General features: G+C 43.6%; 6 protein-coding genes across 6 annotated transcripts; 3 read left to right on the forward strand and 3 right to left on the reverse strand.

Annotated features, from left to right (window-relative positions):
• The first annotated feature begins 57 nt into the window (after positions 1-57).
• Positions 58-2,759, forward strand: LOC120901386 (ubiquitin carboxyl-terminal hydrolase 35). The gene is made up of 4 exons (XM_040309295.1): positions 58-832; positions 909-1,049; positions 1,116-1,273; positions 1,355-2,759. Exons 1-4 carry the CDS (start codon positions 284-286, stop codon positions 2,589-2,591), a joined length of 2,085 nt encoding a protein of 694 aa, XP_040165229.1. The 5' UTR covers positions 58-283; the 3' UTR covers positions 2,592-2,759.
• Positions 2,760-3,542: 783 nt separating this feature from the next.
• LOC120904036 (scm-like with four MBT domains protein 1) lies at positions 3,543-5,415 on the forward strand. The gene is made up of 3 exons (XM_040313754.1): positions 3,543-3,991; positions 4,092-4,943; positions 5,025-5,415. The coding sequence occupies exons 1-3, from the start codon at positions 3,911-3,913 to the stop codon at positions 5,178-5,180; spliced, it is 1,089 nt and encodes a 362-aa protein (XP_040169688.1). The 5' UTR covers positions 3,543-3,910; the 3' UTR covers positions 5,181-5,415.
• A 34-nt stretch (positions 5,416-5,449) lies between these two features.
• LOC120904540 lies at positions 5,450-8,125 on the forward strand. The gene is made up of 4 exons (XM_040314629.1): positions 5,450-5,545; positions 5,638-6,321; positions 6,404-6,616; positions 6,755-8,125. Exons 3-4 carry the CDS (start codon positions 6,553-6,555, stop codon positions 6,901-6,903), a joined length of 213 nt encoding a protein of 70 aa, XP_040170563.1. The 5' UTR covers positions 5,450-5,545; positions 5,638-6,321; positions 6,404-6,552; the 3' UTR covers positions 6,904-8,125.
• Positions 8,126-8,248: 123 nt separating this feature from the next.
• On the reverse strand, positions 8,249-14,952 carry LOC120904537 (cytokine receptor). Its single transcript, XM_040314620.1, has 9 exons — positions 14,261-14,952; positions 13,447-13,546; positions 13,210-13,364; positions 12,226-13,142; positions 11,267-12,015; positions 9,944-11,127; positions 9,596-9,841; positions 9,365-9,497; positions 8,249-9,289 (listed from the first exon to the last, which is right to left on the reverse strand). Exons 2-9 carry the CDS (start codon positions 13,532-13,534, stop codon positions 9,240-9,242), a joined length of 3,522 nt encoding a protein of 1,173 aa, XP_040170554.1. The 5' UTR covers positions 13,535-13,546; positions 14,261-14,952; the 3' UTR covers positions 8,249-9,239.
• A 493-nt stretch (positions 14,953-15,445) lies between these two features.
• LOC120904541 lies at positions 15,446-16,595 on the reverse strand. Its single transcript, XM_040314630.1, has 3 exons — positions 16,292-16,595; positions 16,156-16,200; positions 15,446-16,086 (listed from the first exon to the last, which is right to left on the reverse strand). Exons 1-3 carry the CDS (start codon positions 16,302-16,304, stop codon positions 15,941-15,943), a joined length of 204 nt encoding a protein of 67 aa, XP_040170564.1. The 5' UTR covers positions 16,305-16,595; the 3' UTR covers positions 15,446-15,940.
• A 116-nt stretch (positions 16,596-16,711) lies between these two features.
• LOC120904539 (probable arginine--tRNA ligase, cytoplasmic) lies at positions 16,712-18,994 on the reverse strand. The gene is made up of 4 exons (XM_040314628.1): positions 18,912-18,994; positions 18,579-18,816; positions 16,996-18,515; positions 16,712-16,918 (listed from the first exon to the last, which is right to left on the reverse strand). The coding sequence occupies exons 2-4, from the start codon at positions 18,612-18,614 to the stop codon at positions 16,765-16,767; spliced, it is 1,710 nt and encodes a 569-aa protein (XP_040170562.1). The 5' UTR covers positions 18,615-18,816; positions 18,912-18,994; the 3' UTR covers positions 16,712-16,764.
• Positions 18,995-19,082: the final 88 nt, after the last annotated feature.

Genomic DNA, 19,082 nt, shown 5'->3' on the forward strand with positions numbered 1-19,082 from the left:
CTCCTGTTCGCACATTTTGACAGTGTACGAACCGCTTGACATTTCGAATGCATTTTTCGCATGACAAAGTAGGGAGAGAGAAGAAAAAAACACAGCAAAATCTACTTTTCTTCTGAATACACAACAGTGATTATTATACCCATACAAAGAGGAAGGTCGCAGCAGAAGCAGCAAATTGATTAGTTTTATTTGGTGGCATACTTTGGTGTGGTGGATCGCATTCGCAGCTATCCCTATTATTGCTCCGTAATTTTCGTATTCCGGAACGGTGACGCATATTCGGATGGCTATCAACCAAAACACAACCGATTCGTCGTTCCAAAGCTCTGGGAATGGTGGCAGTAGTTCAGCTACTGCCTTGCGTGTGCTGCTTGAGCAATTGCTGCTCCAAAGCGTCAACAATGGTGATGCAAACTTTCTCACCGAGGTCGAATATCAGAAAATTTGCGAATACATCGTGGTCCTGCTCGTGGGCGATCAAATCGATGCGACGACCAAGCAAGAAATTCGCAGCCTTCGTTCGCTAGCCGACAAAATTACCAAGCAATTCCAGCAGCTGATTGAGCGGAAGGCGTTCCGCGAACTGGTGAAAGATTGCCTCGAAAAGATGTACACGGCCGATGCACTGTCGGTGAAAAAACTCCCCTCGCCGTTTGCCACGATCATGCTGGCGCTCATGGATCCCCAGCAGGGCGTTGCGTGGATTCTTTCCAAGAACATGATCGACGAACATATCAGAAAAATTCTCACCGTTTTCATTGACTGGCTGTGTAAGATAAATTTTGCACCAAATTTGAATGTGTGGATCATACAAATGGTGGAAGGGTTGATGGTAAGTTGATAGCATCGTGTGTGATATGTTAAACACTCATTCGCATGCATGTGTCTCTAATGGGGATCTCTTGCAGGCAAAGGGCCGAACCAATTGCATTTTAAGTGTGCGGAAGGATAAGCTGAAGCAATGCAAGGAAGTGATGCAGCTTCCGCTCTATCAGCAGCAGGTCGGGCCAGTGATCAATTGTTTGGAAGCTTGCGGAGACTTGCAACTGGTAAACACCGCCTGCTATTTGAAAATGAGAGCTTCGCGATTAATCGAATGTTGACTAATTTCGCAGGATAATAGTCGTTTAAGTTACTCCTGCACCGAGCGTTACGATAACGCTTTGGACGCTGACAATAGTTTGACCCGTTCGAATGCCCGTGTAGGATTGGTTAATTTGGGTAATACTTGCTACATGAACAGCGTGGTGCAAGCTTTGGCGATGACCAAACAGTCAGTAAATCCATTTCTATCAAGAAACCTTCCCATATGTCGTACGATGTATGTATTTTACTTTATTTTATTATTTTTTAGATTTTGCACGGAAGTTTTGCTGAAGCAAATCGACGCACCGCCATTCTCCGAAATTCAACAGCTGCTGGCTCTTTTGATTCATTCGCGACGGCCTGAACTGACCCCGCGTGCGGTACTCGCCTCGACTAGACCACCCGGTTTCGCGCCAGGCTATCAGCAGGATTCTTCCGAGTTCCTAAGCTATTTGCTTGATCGATTGCATGAGCAGGAGAAAAAGATTTTACATGGCAACGTTACTCAGCAGCATAACACTTCGGCGCTGATTTCACCGAACGGCAGCGGAACAATCGCCACCAACAGCACCAAAACGCTGGTGCAGAAAACCTTCGAAGGACAGCTGTCCGTTGGCTGTTTGTGTACGGTTTGCAACAGCACGAACCACACTACCGAGACGTTCCGTTCGCTCGATTTGTCCTTTCCGGAGGATAGTGATCTGTCGGCCGCCGGTGATGGTACGCATTCCGTACAGAAACTGCTCGACTATTTCTGCTCTTCCGAGAAGCTGGTGGGCGAGAACCAGTACTTCTGCGATCGCTGCCGGCAGCTGCGCGACTGCGAACGTTCCGTGACCGTTGCCGTACCGCCTCAAAACCTTATTCTGACGATCAAGCACTTCCGGTACGACCAGAGCCGCAACTTGCGGGCGAAGCTGATGAACAAAATTCTGCACAACGAGGACATTTCGCTTACCATCACGGATGAGGCAGGCCACTGTCGCCAGCTGCACTATCGCAACTACGCGGTTGTAGTGCACTACGGTACGAGCATGGACTCGGGCCACTATTACACTTACGCACAGGATGGTACGGGAACGTGGTTCAAGTTTAACGACAACTATGTAACGGAATGCACCACTAGCGAGCTGCAAAACATACCGAGCCCCAACACGCCGTACATTTTGTTCTACCAACTGGTCACGAACAACGGGTCAGAAGCACCGGAAGCCGCTGCAAGCAGTGCGGACCAGCCATCGTATGGCGAAATCAGCGGTGGAATGAACGAAAGCTTTCCCGCACTGAACGAATTGCCCATTCGGCTGCAGGAGTTTGTGCGCGATGACAATCTCCTGTACCACCGGGAAGTGCAGGAGCAGCGGGACAAAAAAGCCTCCAAGCTACCGCTGCTATCGTTTGGCGGAAGTGGAGGCAATCGACGCCAGTCGGACGATTACGACGATCCTCCACCAAGCTCGTGCGGCAGCAAATGGCTCCAGTCGTCGAATAATTTTATCTTTTAAAAGCCCTAACAGCGTTGCGTTTTGCGAAGATGTACGATCTTTGGTCCATGCTCTTACACCTTCCATTATTTCCTATTATTTGACAATTGTAATGGCTGACATGGAACATGCGATGGATCATTAGCAGTCGTTACTCAATTAAAAAAAAAACTTTGAAACGGTGTTGAATCGGTGTTGTGTGTGTGTTTATTCATTGTAGCTCCATTCCGAAACTTCGTTGGTCTAAAAACAGTGCTCTCCAACCTGTGGTCCGTGGCGTTAACAGATTTGGTCCGCAGAAGAATTTATTTTTGAAAAAGATAAGCTGATTTTGCATTTTTCCAAAATTAAGATTTAATTTTTCACAGATATATCTAGTATAAGATTTTAACATAGTTCTGATCAAAAACTAAGTCTACGAAATGTATTTTTAAAGCCAAGTGGTCCGCGGTCCTAAAAAGGTTGGAGAGCACTGGCCTAAAAGATTCGTGTAGAATTTGCCGAATATTTCCGAAAATGTATTACACCGGATATTGAGTAGAGTCCTTAAGTAAAATTTGGAAATATTGGAGATAATCTTTTTTGAAAATATGCGCAGAAAATCAACGATGGCAAAATGTTAAATTACAATTCCTTTTTCCTGTAATCCTATGCAAATGTAATAGATTTTCCTGATACTAATATGTTAGTTTACTTTTATAGTGGCTCATTAATTGTTAAATGCTGATGCTTTTCAATAACGTTGTAGTTCTATAAGCAAGATAATTATGGCATTTTTTAGTATGGGCGAGATTCACAAAGCGAGACTGTGTTAAAATTAGATTTATACATTGCTCATTTTACCAACCAAATGAGTAAAACTTTGATGAAAATGCTGTTGGAATCCAAAATTCGCTCACTTCACGACGGATACTGTTGGCTACCAATCCTGTCAGTTCGGCCTACTCCGTACCAAAACAGAAACAACAATTACGTTCTCCTTCTTGGCGCAGCTGTCAAAATGGTATCATTTTGAAATTGGTATATTCTTGGGAGCACATCTACCAGCAGCACAGATTAATAGTTTGCAGTGTAATATTGGCGCATTAGGATATTTTGTCACAGTCGTCGGGCAGCAGATCGTAATTGTGACAAACGGGTACATCCGATGCTTTCGCTGCAGTTGTTGTGGAAAGTGTTTTTGCTCCTGCACTTTGCTTGCTCCTGCACTGCACATCATACCGCAGTCTTGAGGTCAACGTGACGTGGGTGCACGTTGAATCCGGTTCTCTGTAACATTTAGGGTTGTGATAAATTTAAAACGTGTAAAAAGAACGAAAACACCCACCAGTAGCAAAACGATGGGCAAATCGTCGCAAGTTGCTGTGGATCATGATAGCAGCAGCGATCGCATAACAGCTCGCGTTGGATCGCGCACCAAGGTAATGTTAGGCAAAACAACTGTTTTTTTGTTGCTTTTATCGTATTGTAGTAGTAAATGCACATTTAATGTATCCGTTTTAATTAACTTCCAATGAACAGAAAGCAAAAGTAGTGTTCGATCCTTCGGATCATCATGTGCCGCGGAAACGCAACCGTCGCGGCGAGAACGATGTTGATGCAAAGGGAACACCCAAATCGGAATCAAACCGTACAGCAACGCCCTCATCGCCTTCGTCCACCGATGGTACGAGCAATCATAATCAGATGCCAACCACAACACCACCAGCAACAGCAGCAGCAGCACCAGCAGCAACAGCAGCAGCGGCAGCGATACCAGCCGCTGGGCAGCGTGGCACGGCATCGACCTCGTCGTACCGTACATGTAAGAAATGTGGACGAAGTGGTCCGGGCCGAATGCCTCGCAAAACACCCACAACAGCCTGGACCTGTTCTGCGTGTCTTGTGATAAAGACAGAAAGCAAAACGGTCAGCGCCACCACCACCACCAAACAGCAGGCGCAAGCGGAAAAGCGTACCAAAAAACCACGCAGTGGCCGCGGAACTACGGAAGAAGAGGAAGAAGATGATGATATTCACGACGCACAGGAAGAAGAGGACTTGGACGAAGAAGACAATAAGCAGCAACATGATTTCGCCGGATTCAGCGAGATGGAACTCGGTGGGCATGTGGGAAATGTGAATACTGCATTGACAGATGAAAGGCTGTCGGATCCAATTAAACACGAGCTTAGCACGGACAGTGACGACGGACAGACGAGCGAGCTGCACGAACGCACTTCCGCAGGCCCAGCGACAAAAGATGGCCAAAGCGATGACGACGAAGAAGGTACCGATGAGTCTAGGAAAGAAATACGTTACTGGACCTGCGACGACGTTTGCCGCTTCTTTAGCAAACATTGTAAGGCATGGGGTGATATCTTTCAAGAACAGGTAAGACGCCTTGCAGCAGCGGCTGGTTAGAAAGGCAATGCGATACTAAACCCAACATCTGTGCCCGTTTATGTATTGCAGGAAATCGATGGCCCTTCGTTGCTTTTGATACGTAAAACCGATGTACTGTCTCGGTTCGGTCTGAAACTCGGTCCGGCAATGGAGCTGTATCAACGGATCGTAGCCCTACAGAACGGCGACAGAGACATAGTCGATGTGCGGCTTACATGGATTTGAAGCAACGTTGTGGATGTGCTGTCGCTCGCTGATCATCTACGTATCGTGTAAAGCGTATCATCTGCTCTAGAAATTATAATGTTTGGTACAGTTTGAGCGTAAAGTGGATATGTATTGTTTATCCAGCAAACAACGTAGAATTGCAACTATGAGATCCGTAGCCAGACCTGTGCTCATTTGTTTGGGAACTGCGTTTTGATAATAAGGAACAATAAACAGAAAAGTAATGATCGAAGCATGCTGTTCTCATCTATGTTACACACTTCAAGATGACTATTTGTTGTTGAACGGAAGGGGAGAGTACACAGTTTATTTGCTGATAAAATATAGGAATAACAAACAATTTTGCAACAATTGATGTTAAGGTAACTATTTCCAAGGTATTTTATTTCTCGTATGCACTAGTACAAAATCTGATATAATTTGCTTAAAACATACAAATAAACTCCAATGGCAGGTAAACGAGAACAGATCTATGACACCAGCAGCACAGAATCAAACCAAAATTCATAGCTAAAGGATGGGATAACAAAGGGACCTTGGAATGTGTACAACAGCAACAGAAAAGCTAACAGTTATTTTCGTTGATTTCAAACGTTCCTAGTCGCCGTGAATAAATGAAAATGCCCGTGCAGGAAGATAACATTCATGCTTACATGATATCAGGATGCTCTCCGGAAGCATTCTCTCCTTGTCAGGATTGTGGCTCTCTTGGATTGGGATGTGAACACATCTTTACAACCTACAACCTCCAGGCGAAAGATTCTGCGCAGGTACCTCTCCCATGTTGGCTATCGTTATTAACCGAATTTAATGTAGCAAAAAAAAAATACAATCCCACACACATCTTGTGCGTAGTCAGTTACATGGAACGATTTTCCGATATACGTCATTTTTAGCTTTTGCTAAGATTTAACTATTAACCAACCGTTTATACTTGTTCTGCCATTTGCGGTATATTGTGCTGTAAGAATAGTATTTCATTACCGTAACTGTTGATACTAAAATTGAGTGAATCGAAGGCGAACACAAATATGAGACGAAATATCCATGTGCCAAACTATCGCGATAGCAGCACACGCAATGGGCCAAATAACAATTGAGGTGTTTCTTTAATGGTACTGGTTTGCCACTTTCTACCGTGAGTGATACACAGATTGAGGCGTTTTGAGTCTGCATTATTTATTCATTATTATATGTTATCCCAAAAAAAATGGTGTCAGAATACCGTGAACGCATCAGCAGAGCTTGCATCCCGAACAGAATTGCATCTCATCCGGAAAGCCCACCACCGCCTTACCGTCTCCTGCACTAACGCACTAACAACGCCACTGCTTGCCAAAGGATTTTGCGGAAAAAGTAAACAATCAAAATGGCCGTCGGGAGAGTGGCTGGTACGGGGAACATCGGGTACTCTTCAAACTACCGGACTGGAGGTGATTGATGATGATTGCTTGGCCTACTGTTTCTGCAAAATGCTAAATACCATTCTCTTTCTTCAAAAATGTATCTTCCTCTCCCCCCCTACACACGTTGGCTTCCTAAATGCGCTCAACATTGCTAAACGCATCCAGGGCGGTCCTACCATGGCGGGATAAATGAGGAAATCATATGGATTAGCATCGGGATGGCGGTCACCATCGCCATCCTAATCACGTTAGCATTGATTTATCTTGCATACGAAAAGTGTCAAAAGCGACGGCAGCGCTACATACAAGCGTGAAAAGTAGGCAACGGTATGTGCCGTGTGCCAGTCCCCGATACGATCCCCCCGCAGTATGAAGAGATGTAGAGAGCAGCAGCAACACCGTTCATCATTACCAAAAACCAGCAACGTAGCTTAGACAAAAGGATGAGAGAAAAAAAGCATAACCAAAACCACATAGCAATTCTCTACCGCCACTAATGGACCAAACTAATTAAAAAAGAATGCCTCTTTACGGAAGCACTTAAATAAAGTCATAAGTATAAGGACACAAATTTAAAGTAAAACAGGCAAAAAAACACCCGTAGCTAAAAAGCGCCACCCTTCAGTGGGTGTGATTAAATCAAACGAAACCTAATGCCAAACACTTTTTAAAAACCATATATGTATACATTTATATACTTAAACAACAGCAAAACGATCGATTTATTCGTTGAGCTCAAACTCCACACAATGAGTGGTGTGTGTATGTGTAAAATCCTTTTGTCGCGAGATGACTGCATAGAAGCACCTGAAGAGGATTTATTTACTTACTTAGTTTTTGGCACGCGGTCATAAAGCAAGCGCACCCGCAATTGTTACAAAACGTAAATTTATACGCATTTTACCGTTTTACCGTAAGGCAGAGCCTAATTTACCAAGTACTATTTGTAGGCTGGGAGCCAAACGAACGGGAGGCGGATGCGAAGCATGAACTGGAATAAAATCAAATAGTTTATTTTTAAATAAAATCGTTTCGTAGCCAAGTTAAAATACTGAACGCATACACAAAAAAGCACATTTCACATTACATAAAAACAATGAACATCTGGCCGCCTTTGCAAAAAAATTGTTGTGCAACGGTTGAACCCTGTTTTACAAGTCTAGCACCAATAGATTTATCCGTCGTCCACGAAACTAGAGAACCATAACGTTAAAAATACAAAGAAAACAATTAAACACAGACGATTTTCACCGAAGAAAGATTAAACAAACTCAAAACAGTTAAAAAAAAGGAAAAAAAACAAATCAAGCAAACAGACACCAACCAGAGTTTTCCCACAATAATCCATACCACCATCCCCCCCCCCTATTAACCTCTTCGTACTTCATTTTCGATGTGGTTCCATGTTAGCATTAATGAACGTTTATTTCTTGTTTAATACACTGAACAAGTAAATGTTTAATACTCTGAACAAAAGCCATGCGCAGCCCAAGGTTACAAAAATACAGGAAGAATGGAAAATAAAATAAATTAGGAGAGAAGGCGTTGACTGTGTAATTCGCATTCATTTTCGATCCCGTTGCATGCTTTATTACTTACCCAACCGGGACAGGACAACAGGATGTGTGCTGGCGGGACAAAATTGAAAGCGTTTTCACATATGATTGTAAGTATCGTGTCCTTCGGATGGCATTTTATTTTTCAGACCTTTCACACATCATTTACACAGTAGTTTTACAGCAAGTGGTTTGAATAAAAACTAAGAGACCCCCCCACGTACACACGGGGCCCGAAAACAGCAAAGTTTGTTCAGGAAAAGGATGTTTTAATAGGTCGCATAGATGAGATTTGTGGTGAAAGGTGAATGCGATAAACATCGTACCCCATTTAACATGTACACACACATACACAAATACGTCTATTATACCTGATTACGACAAAATTGGTGACCATCACCATGAGTGATTGTGGGTGTGTGGGGTGTGTGTGTGTGTGCGCGCTGGTGGATTGTTTAGTTCGTCAGTTCTAAACACTAAGCTCGGCTATCTTCTGTGTTGCTGTTCATCAGTACCAACACATACAGGTACGAATAGGATTCTTTCCGTGGCTCACATCGGTTACATCGGTCCTAAATTGAGCAAAGAAATAAAAAAGCGTCCCGCTATGCATACGTCCCTTGACCACCTCTCTACCACCTATTCGCACTGAGCGATTTCCTAATTTCACTGAGATCAATTCTTGTAACCAAGAATTAATGATTCGTCGGCGATGGGGATATCAACCAATGCACGCTAATAATGATATTATCGTTTAAGGACGTATAGTTGACATATCCAGCAGTACTTGTGGTTTAACAACCGTGATAAAATGGCTCATTTTAATTCCCTATCCATCTGTGAGCGCCTGTGACGGTGTGAGTGTGTGTATAAGTGAGCGGTTGTGAGTATGTAAGAGAAAATCTGTGTTTAAGGAATACGAGCATACGGGTCAAAGCTCCTGGGGTAACACTATTTCTCGTTTTAAGATTTAAGCTTAATCAACATTTTCACCCAGAAGGTGGTGCTGCCACAATTCGACATTCCCTGCTATGGAAACATAACTACTGTTTAAGATAAAGATCATTCTTGTAAAATCCATTGTGTTTAACGAATTATTTCAAATGTTGCCCATAGTCTGATAACTGTTTATGCGTCACGTATCCTGTGAGGAAGAAACGAACAAATCGAATTGTCATTAATCCATACTATCGTAGTGGCCATTGCGACGTCATGTTACCTGATATTGGTGCTGCGGCTGCCATTTTAGCATTGTACGATTTCTGCATCGTATCCAAAGGCGTCATCATGCCACCGTTATTAAGGGCTCCGATTTGTAAGTAGCCATTTGAGCTGATGGGTTGTTTAACAGTCTAAACACAAATTAAGGCACAAAAGGGAAAGCACAAACAATCGTTCAAGAATCGGCTGATGCAACTAGAACACCTTGCATACACACTACACTACTTACATTAACTACCGGTGCTGGAACGTAGCCTGAAGTGACAGTAATCGGCATGGCCGATGATGATCTGTTCTGACTACTCTTGCCTTCCATCGATGTTACAGGCATTATTGGCAGATGATTCATGGTTCCAAGATTGGTGCGTCCAAAAGATGAGCCCAAATCATCGTTAGCTGCCGATCTGCTGCTAGTACTACTGCCCTGGTGCGCTTCGTGGCTATTTTCTATAGATTCCGTAGTATCGTCACTGTACTGTGGTTTCAAATTGTTGAAAAAATTTACAAAATTAGTTTTTTCTACAAATACATACTTTGCTTACAGATGTATTTGACAAATAAAGATGGCCTTACTTACCCCGTGTAGGTCTTGTCTTTCTGCTTCCTGATCGTAAAAGCTTGTACTGTCGTCCTCACAGCATCCACTGTTGCTACAATAGTCTGCCGAAGATCGTGGCTCATGGCTGCTTAGGTCGGCTATACTACCACCCGAGGAGGACGAGGACGGTAACAGACATTGATTCTGCTCCTTACTGTAACTGGCCTCTTTGGTGGAACCACCCGTTATGATGTGATCGACGCGGTGATGTTCCGTAAAGATGATACCCGCTGGCCCAATAACAGCGCCAAAACCGGAAGGTTTGCCGGATCCTGTTATATCATTCAGTCCGTCTGGTATGATAACCTTCACTTGCAGAACATGCTTCACCTTAACGTACGAGTAACTAAACATCGCTATACCGCTGGCAATTGCAATGCCTACTAGGAAAAATATTGCCAACGTGTTCTTACTCTCCATCGAACACCAGTGTGCCAACGGTTCAGACCACGGACCGTAGTGTAGACGAATATTAGGTGGTAGTTCACTAAGCCAAGAATATCCGTTCGATTGCATGGCTATCGCGTCGCTCGTTCCACATTCTGCGTGCGCTACGAAGCGTTTTAGCTCGGGCCACATATTATTCAGCTCCGTCCAGCGATCACTGCACGACAGCTCCTCGAAAGCAGTCTTTATCGGACCGGTAACGTCAACGTTTACTGCGCGCACCAGAAACTCGTACTTTGAGCTGTCTCGATTTTGGCATATTGGTTCCCTCAGTTGACATTCCGTCTTGCGCTGTTGGTACACAATTATCTGATTGGCTTTCACCTTTAATTCGTAAAACTCTACACAGCCAGAAGGTTTCGACGGCGAGTTCCATCCAATCGTTAGCTTGGAATCGTTCGAGCTGTTCGTACTCGGCTGTCCGATCACTAACGGATTCCCTACCAGCGTTCGAGCATGCACCGGTTCAGTGCTGTTCGAAGGTTTCACCGTTTCAGCAGTGACCGTGATATTGTACTCAGTGAATGCGTCCAGATTATCAAGCGTAAATGAAACATTTGTACTCGGTTCCTCAACATCATGCTTTAAAAATTGACCATTGTAAAACACCCAGTAGAACATCTTTCCACCGTTTATGTGTGCCGGAGGTTCCCAGTGGAGGGATATACTGTTATTTGTTACTCTTTCCGTTACTAAGTTTCGTGGCGGTGATGGAGCTATGTTTGCAAGTAAGAATAACGAAAAAACACACAATATTATTTCTCACAGGTATTTAAGGGCCGTTCATAATACTGTTATATACCACGCATGCGTCATTACATCAAATACAGTTGATTGAATTTCAAACGATCTTACCTGCTTCCATAGTAGTATTTACTAACGGCACGCTGCGTGGCCCAATGTGCGTATCGGAGTACATGGCAATTTCAATTTTGTATGTCACGTATGGATGGAGATTTTCCAACAGAAAGTGGTCCAGAGTCTTATCCGTCACATTGATCTTCATCTCTGGCTCCTTGCAGCCGAGCGTACGTGGAGACGAGATCGAACAGTAGTATATCATGTATCCCACATGTGCCACATCAACGCATTCCGTTTTCCACTTGAGATGAATTTGCGACGAATCCATCTCACTGATCCAGATAGTTTTCAGTTTGCCAATGTCGGTTTTGTGCGTAGCTGTACACGCTGCCCACACCATCCCCGACGACACACGCCCAGCGTTAGCCGCTACCGCAAAGTTAATCGTAGACCCAACATCGCTCAGCACGAAAGTGGTCTGGTCCGCGGCAACACTGGTAAAGTTTATAGATCCATTGCAATCGTTCGGAGAGTTGCTAGTCGTATTGCACCAGAACACGGTGTAGCTTGTAATTGGAGAGTGGATCCTTGAAGGAGGTTTCCAGGACAGCGTAAATTTGCCCGAATCCGACAGCAGCTTGTCGATTGAAGGCTTGTCAAGGCGATGGCGACGAGCTGGAACAAACACCTTGCTGGCTTGTTCGGACATACCTTCCGGGTTGGCACTTTTTATTACGAATGTGTAATTCATGTCAACTAAATGATGTCGATCGATCATGCCCCCGGTGGCGTTAAGGTGTTCGCTAAGAGAGGTATGGAATTGCAAACAAGAAAAATAAAATAAATACAACTTCCCCATACATCTACTTCACAACCACTATACGGGTGTACAAATTGGGCACAAGATGACCCTAAACAAGAACCATGGAAAACAAAATTCATGACACCCACTGGCTTGCGTACCACTACTTTAAATAAAAAAGCGGATAATATGATCTCCAATAATTTCTTACACAATTCTTCCGTGCTGGTCAATCAGAGTGATATTGTAGTGGAATCCACTGCGTGCGTTATGCTGCCAGTCGTCCAGCTCACGCCAGTATATGAACAGATGGTGTTCGTTCGAGTTCTCAAAGGCGCCGATGGCTACTTCCGGAGGCATATCAGGTTTGCGGGGCAAGGTGTCAAATAGGCAGCTCGTATGGTTTGACCACAAATCACTACCGGTCTCCGTCGAGTTGGTACGCATCCTAATGCGCACGTCGTACGGTGTCGCGGCGTACGGCAAATTCCGCAAAGGCAGTGTATACACCCGGTGGTTCAGCTGCAATCCCTCGTTGCTTACTGTGCGCCATACGTTATTATCAAAAATTGACAGCAGCTTAACTTCGCAGATAAAATTTCGACTGAACCCATCGTACTTGTACCACTTGCTCCACTTAAGTACTGCGCTGTTTGACGTTACGTCCTCGATAACGCACCCGATCGGCGGATGAGGAATAACCACGTCGAAATGATTTATAATGAAGCGTTGGCTCAGCGTGCCCAGGTGGTTGGACGCGGTCAGAATAAAATAGTATTTTTCGTTGACATTTCGATATCCCGTATCGACGTTGATGATGCACTTCGTAAGATTTGTCTGATCATCTGTCTCCAGTTTACAGGTGAAATTTTGTATAATTGGTTTAAAATAAAACACCAATTCATACGTTGCAGCCATGGAATTGGGGTCCGGTGTGAAGGTGCACTCCATGTGCTTATCCCAGAGCGGAGCACGACACTTGAAGTCCTTTACCTCTCGCGGTTTATGCCCAATGTAGACGCTGCGGATACCCACACCCTGCGTATCGTTGACTTTGCATGTGTATGCAAAGTTCATGTGCGGATCCGCTTTCTCTACCACAAGCTCAATGGTGGAATCATTAAGTATCTATCGGAAAGGGGGTACACACCTAACGTTAGTACATTGTAAAACACAAGCATAAAGTTGCGCTTACCTTCACTTGTTCCCGCGGTACTGGCACATCGCCTTGGAAAAACATGAGATTGCTGCTGTTTGACCATCGTGCCTCTGCGGAACGCATGTTAAGCGTACATTGCAGCGAGAAAGAATCATTTACCTCCCGGTAAATGGGTTCTGTTGGAATTATCCCTAATAAAAAGAAAAAAAGATACGTGTTACAGTTACCGATAACGTGAGCGCTTGTATTTCAGGCTGCAAGCAATATACTTACATCCTAGCGCGGCGGCATTTTCGAGTCGATTTTTTGAAGTCACGCAACTCACCCAGCAGATTAATACTACAAACACAATACGATTCATGATGATTATATCCTAAAAGAGGAAAAATAACAAACAACAATCAACACTAAATATATTTATTTCATACATAAAAAGGGACCCGTTGACAGGGGGAAACGGTGCGTATTTCAATAAGAGGAGCTTATTCAATTTATGTTGACTGCTCTAAATAAATTCAGATACTTCTTCCGATAAGTAGTCCGAAGATGCATCATTGTCATCTCTCTCAATTTTGTAAACCTTCTAGGGAAAGCACATTGGGAGCATTCGTAAAAGGATAAATGCACTCCTATGTCTTCCTTCCACATAATCAACCCAGACAACACGCATGTGGCAATTTATTCCGTCCTAGACTAGAGGCCGTAAAATTCATCTGCTGAACATATGTAAAGAAATTGTGTCTGGAAAAGGGCACGTTCGGTAATTGGACACAGCGTGAATTCAACCACACCGATGATGGAAGAAGAAAATTACCAAGAACACGAAGCAAACAGTGCCGAAGAAGACGAAGAAAAAGCAACCACGCATGTTTATTCAGTGGAGATGTTTTCCTCGAAATCAAAACAAAATCACCCCGGCCAATGCTAGAGAGATCGCACGCACACCACCATGCGATGCACTGCCCACACACATCAGCATTCTATTTTTACGCCTGCGATACTCGTGTGTATGTGTGCGCGTTCGTGCGCGTGTGTGGTGCGTTTGCCTGGAGCTTTTTGTATGAAGCCGCCTATTGCCCTCACTTACCTGTAGTAGTGTTACACTTTTTTTCTGTATTATGTTTTGTTCAGCACTTCGTATTGCAAAGCGTCGCAGCTCAAACACAACACATCCAAAACACACTCTCGTCTGACTATCGGCGATTCGAGTGTGTGCGTAAGATCGCCTTGTAGCTGCTGTCAAATTCCGAGAAACAGTTTTTACGTCGCTTCCATGAACAGTAGTTCGAAATTGGAAGATTTCTTTTTCCCGGAAACTAGCTTCACTTTTCGCTTCTATTACTATTAGCTCTTTCAAAAACTATTCCGATCACGATGATTTTTAACACAACACTTAAGTAGTTACGAATTTACATCACTTTAGGGCCGATTTTCGACCCACACAGTACACATTCTCGTACGCAACAAGTGTATGAAGATGAACAATCACGGACAATTAGGGGAAAAAACAATCACTGCTCCGCACAATGTACAATCCACACTGATAACACCAGGCATTAACCTCGACTAGTGGACCCAGTGCTCATTCCGTCCCGTTGAATTGAGCGGAAAATCATTTTCGTTCTGGAAACGCCTTTCTGCATTAGCCTGCCCGTTCCCAGAAGTCCTACGGGTGCCTCAGCAAACACCACTATGCTGATCTGTTTCTTTCTCCGACGAGCGAAGCGAACCGACTACATCGACGCTCTTTACTCTTCTGTCAGCGATACGTCACACGAACTCCATTCCTGTTTGCTCCGACTCCGCAGACTGCTCCGTATGTATTGGTGCATGTCATTTGTTGTGACAGTTCAGCGATTTGAACTTGAAATCGTTTGCCGCAAATCGAACAATTTATCTACACCGTGTTATTTTTTATCCGGCATGTTAAAAGGATAGTAGTAAGGAATTCAGCTCTAAGCAGAGCTCAAAACATTTGAATGAACCAATCGATTAATCGAAATGTTAAAGCTTATTTTTCAAGAGCAACCGAAACGCTAACCGACACATTGACCTTATTTGCTGGTTTCTAAGCTTCTTTGTGATGCGTGTTCTTTGATAAAGATACCCCGACAAGACCCCCGAAGCTTTACACTCTTTTCTGTGAATCGATGATTCAAGTTTTGCTTCATTTTCACAATAGGATATTTCTTTCCAGACGCATTCTTCTTCGCTTCGATCCATTAATGCCGGGGCCCTTCGGCCGAAATGCGGCGAAACAAGTGAAACAAACTAAAGCCGTAAACATTTTGATTTTATTAGTACAATGTTTCACTAACGCAGTACATTTTGTAATCCTTCAGCCATCGATCCATGACGATCGATTTACAAACTAGAGAGTTTAGCTACTCCAAACATTGCATTTCCATTCCATTTCTCGTAGCTGTTTGTATACATTAATATATTCATTATAACTTTCAAAATAGACGTCTACATTTCACAAACTGTGTATAATGTATAAAAGGAACATATACGTATTATGTACTTATTGTTTTGCAACAAACAGACTTTTCCGTTAACACGAGTTTACTTTCCGACCGGAACGGAGTTCCGGACCGGTATTACTTTCTTTGTGTGTAGCTCGAGCCCTGCACCGAGCCTGGACCGTGGTTGACCATGTATTGAGCGTAAAACAGCAGAATATAAAGCAATAGATAAAAGTTAACTGTAAACAACACATGATCAGGGTAAACTCCGCCGCCCCGCCTGGGCCGGAATCACCCCATGTTTAGGCCGTAATGTAATATTCGCGCTTATTTTTACAATTCTCCCGAGCAATGTAGCACAGCGCGATGCAAATCAGAATGGCAATGATGATTCCCATTCCTATGCTCACGTACATAATTTCTTCGTTGATTCCTGCGTAAGAACGCCCTGCAAAAAAAAGCATACACAAATGCATTAAATCAAGAAGATAACATGTTACGGAATTGAAATACATACCATCGGAGTACCCGTTCCCGTAACCAAGACGACCTGTAACACGCCCTAAAACGAATGAAGCAAGAGTTACTGTATGAAGTACTGTGGAAGGACATGTTTTGTTATTTAATGCGAAATAGGAGCTAGGCTCTCGCACCTCCAACCGCCATGCTTTGTGCTTGTGTTAGCGTTTGTAATTAAAGGTTGCTAGGACGATGGTGCTTCCGCTATGCCTAGGTGATAACAAGTGTAGAAACTGGGATGAATGCAAACGGTCTAACAAATGCACTACATAACAAATGCACTACAGCTGCTTTCGATAATGTTGATAGCAAAAGAATACTCCCGTGCCCAGCCTCCTGAGGAGATGGATCTTTCTTATCCTGTGTATTGCGAGATGATTCGCGAGTCTGCGCTCAACGGGTCGTGCTCAGTACAGTGATGAACGCAAAAATCGAATATTTGAGCCAATTGCTCGTATCACGATTTCGATTTTATAAAGCGTAGGGCACATACTTAATTTCTTTTTTCGAACGAAAATGTAAGTATTTGAAACATTTAATACAAAATACATGAATTTGATGTTTCGATTTTTTTGTATTAATTTTATATCGTAACACGATTCTAAAATCACATTTCTTCTAGTGGCCTTAATCCTAAAAGTGTCATTCCAGTGTGCAGAACCAACTTTGCTCTGCTAAATAACAATATTCTTTGCTGCCGTTTCTTAGCTTCCGATTCTTGTTTTACCGGCAAAGTTTTGATGGCTAGATTTATCGATTTACTGTAATTAGGAATATTAAGAATTAATATAGGAATAATTCATGGTTCAATCATCCATATAATCCCCATCATACGTACCATAGCCGAAAGAGATAGGCGACCAGTATGCATGCTTCAGCGGCCTCTTGAGCTTGGTTGCAAACTGGCTTGAAATTGGCCAACTGGCACACCAAATCCAAAGCTTCCGGTTCCACTAAACTACTCCCGTCGCACTGAATGCTCATTATATCTTCTGCAGATGATTGTGCGTGTAACAGGCTAGCCAGACGGCAGTGCGTGTACTGAAGCTTTATCCCGGAATCTCCTTCCATTCGGAGAATTTTTGACCAATCAAAATTGTAGTCTTTCATGCGTCGCTGTTTCAAATCATTTATAATGACTGCACTTGTTCCCAGAATATCACAGACCGAGGGATCGTCGGCAGCATTTGTTTTGGTGTAGGGCGATTCACGTTGTTTTTCCTGTACCAGTTGCTGTGCCTCGTGGAGAATATCTTTTAGAAATACCACCTTACCCCTCCTGGTACTCATTCCATGTATTCGACCAAATTTTACATGCTCAACACCTGCCGCATACGGTAGACAGAGCAAATGGGCGATCTCACTCAGTGATGCAAAGTGATCGTTCTGTCCATTTTCGACCACGTAGATGCATTTATGAAACTCGAACCGATTGTAACGATCCATCAATGCGGCAATGTCCCGCAGCAGGTACATTCCCGATCCATCGCTTTTCACGATCGGGATCTTGCGCTGTTGAAGCTGTACAACTTTTCGCCCATCCGGTTGATCTATCAGCAGGCCGTGCTGTTTAAGGGTTTCCAGCACGTGCGCTATTTTGTTCACACCGTATTGTGATTCCCATTCGTAGCTAGTGAAGCAAACTCCAAGCCGGCGATACAGGTCTTCCAGCTCTTTCACCGTATAGGCACGATATTCCTGCCACTGATCCAAGTCATCTGCGGTACCGTTTTCCATGCGCGCGAAAATGTTCATCGCATGCTCATGCATGTTGGGACTATTTCGAGCTGCCTCGTATGCATGCACGTACGCGTCATACAGACATTTTATTGGATCCTGGTGGATATCCTTTGGCGAAAGACCTTTCAGTTGAACTCCCAGTGCTAAATATCCAAATTGGGTGCCCCAATCGCCTAGGTAGTTAAGCCGTAACACTCGATTACCGAGAAATTCATTCAAGTTGGATAAAAAGTTTCCCAGAATGGTGGATCGTAGGTGGCCTGCGTGAAACGGCTTTGCAATGTTGGGTGAGCTGAATTCGACTATCATAGTTTGACTGGTGGCTGTATTGTATTCCTCTTGCAATGGCTTCCTCTCCAGCACCGTTTGTATTAGCTTCATTTTGTCAAGTGATAGTTTTACCCACTTCTTGCCGGATCGCTCTTCTGTCGTGACCGTTGCAAGGTGTTCATCATCCTTCACGATACACTCAGCACTCCTGTTGAAGGACTTTTGATCAAACCCTTGTCCCAAATACTGCGCTAACATACTCAATTCTGGCGTACGCGTTGCTCGCTGGTATGTAAACTGTAGCGCCGTCATAGGTATTTGAACATTTGTCCCGCAAATACGAGCCAACTGTAACGAACAGAGAACAAGTAAAATTAGCACACCGGCTGGCACGTTTTCCTCTAAGCTCACCTTTTCAGAGACAAGTTTACGATAAACTTGAGCCATTTTTATCGATCAACGTTGATTTTTAATCGTGGATTGATGAATTAGCGAAAGATGATTACGACCATCGCAGCTATTGTGCGGCGTTCAGAGTGCGGCACATGAAAATGATGTAAACATTCCCGTACATAACTGTTCTACACTCCATATGTCACTGAAGGAAAACAGCTGATAGCGAGAGCGGTACATCAAAATGTTCAAACTGCTGTGAACGAATCGAAGGAAAAACATTTGAGGTAAAATGGTTAGCTCACTGAATAGCAAATAGTTGTAGAATAGAGATGTAACTTAGTTGCTTACATCAATTTTATTCATAGGGCCAACATTTGAAGGTGATTGCACTGTTATACCGCCATTGTTTTGCTATGTTTGGCAATGCAAGAAATCGGCTCTCAGTTGTAAACTTCCTGGATTTCACAGTGGGCAACCAATCATTAAAATTTGAAAAAAAGATTCAACTTGACTCGTTGA

Source organism: Anopheles arabiensis, chromosome 3, assembly GCF_016920715.1.
Source record: "Anopheles arabiensis isolate DONGOLA chromosome 3, AaraD3, whole genome shotgun sequence".
Taxonomy (NCBI): Eukaryota; Metazoa; Arthropoda; class Insecta; order Diptera; family Culicidae; genus Anopheles; species Anopheles arabiensis.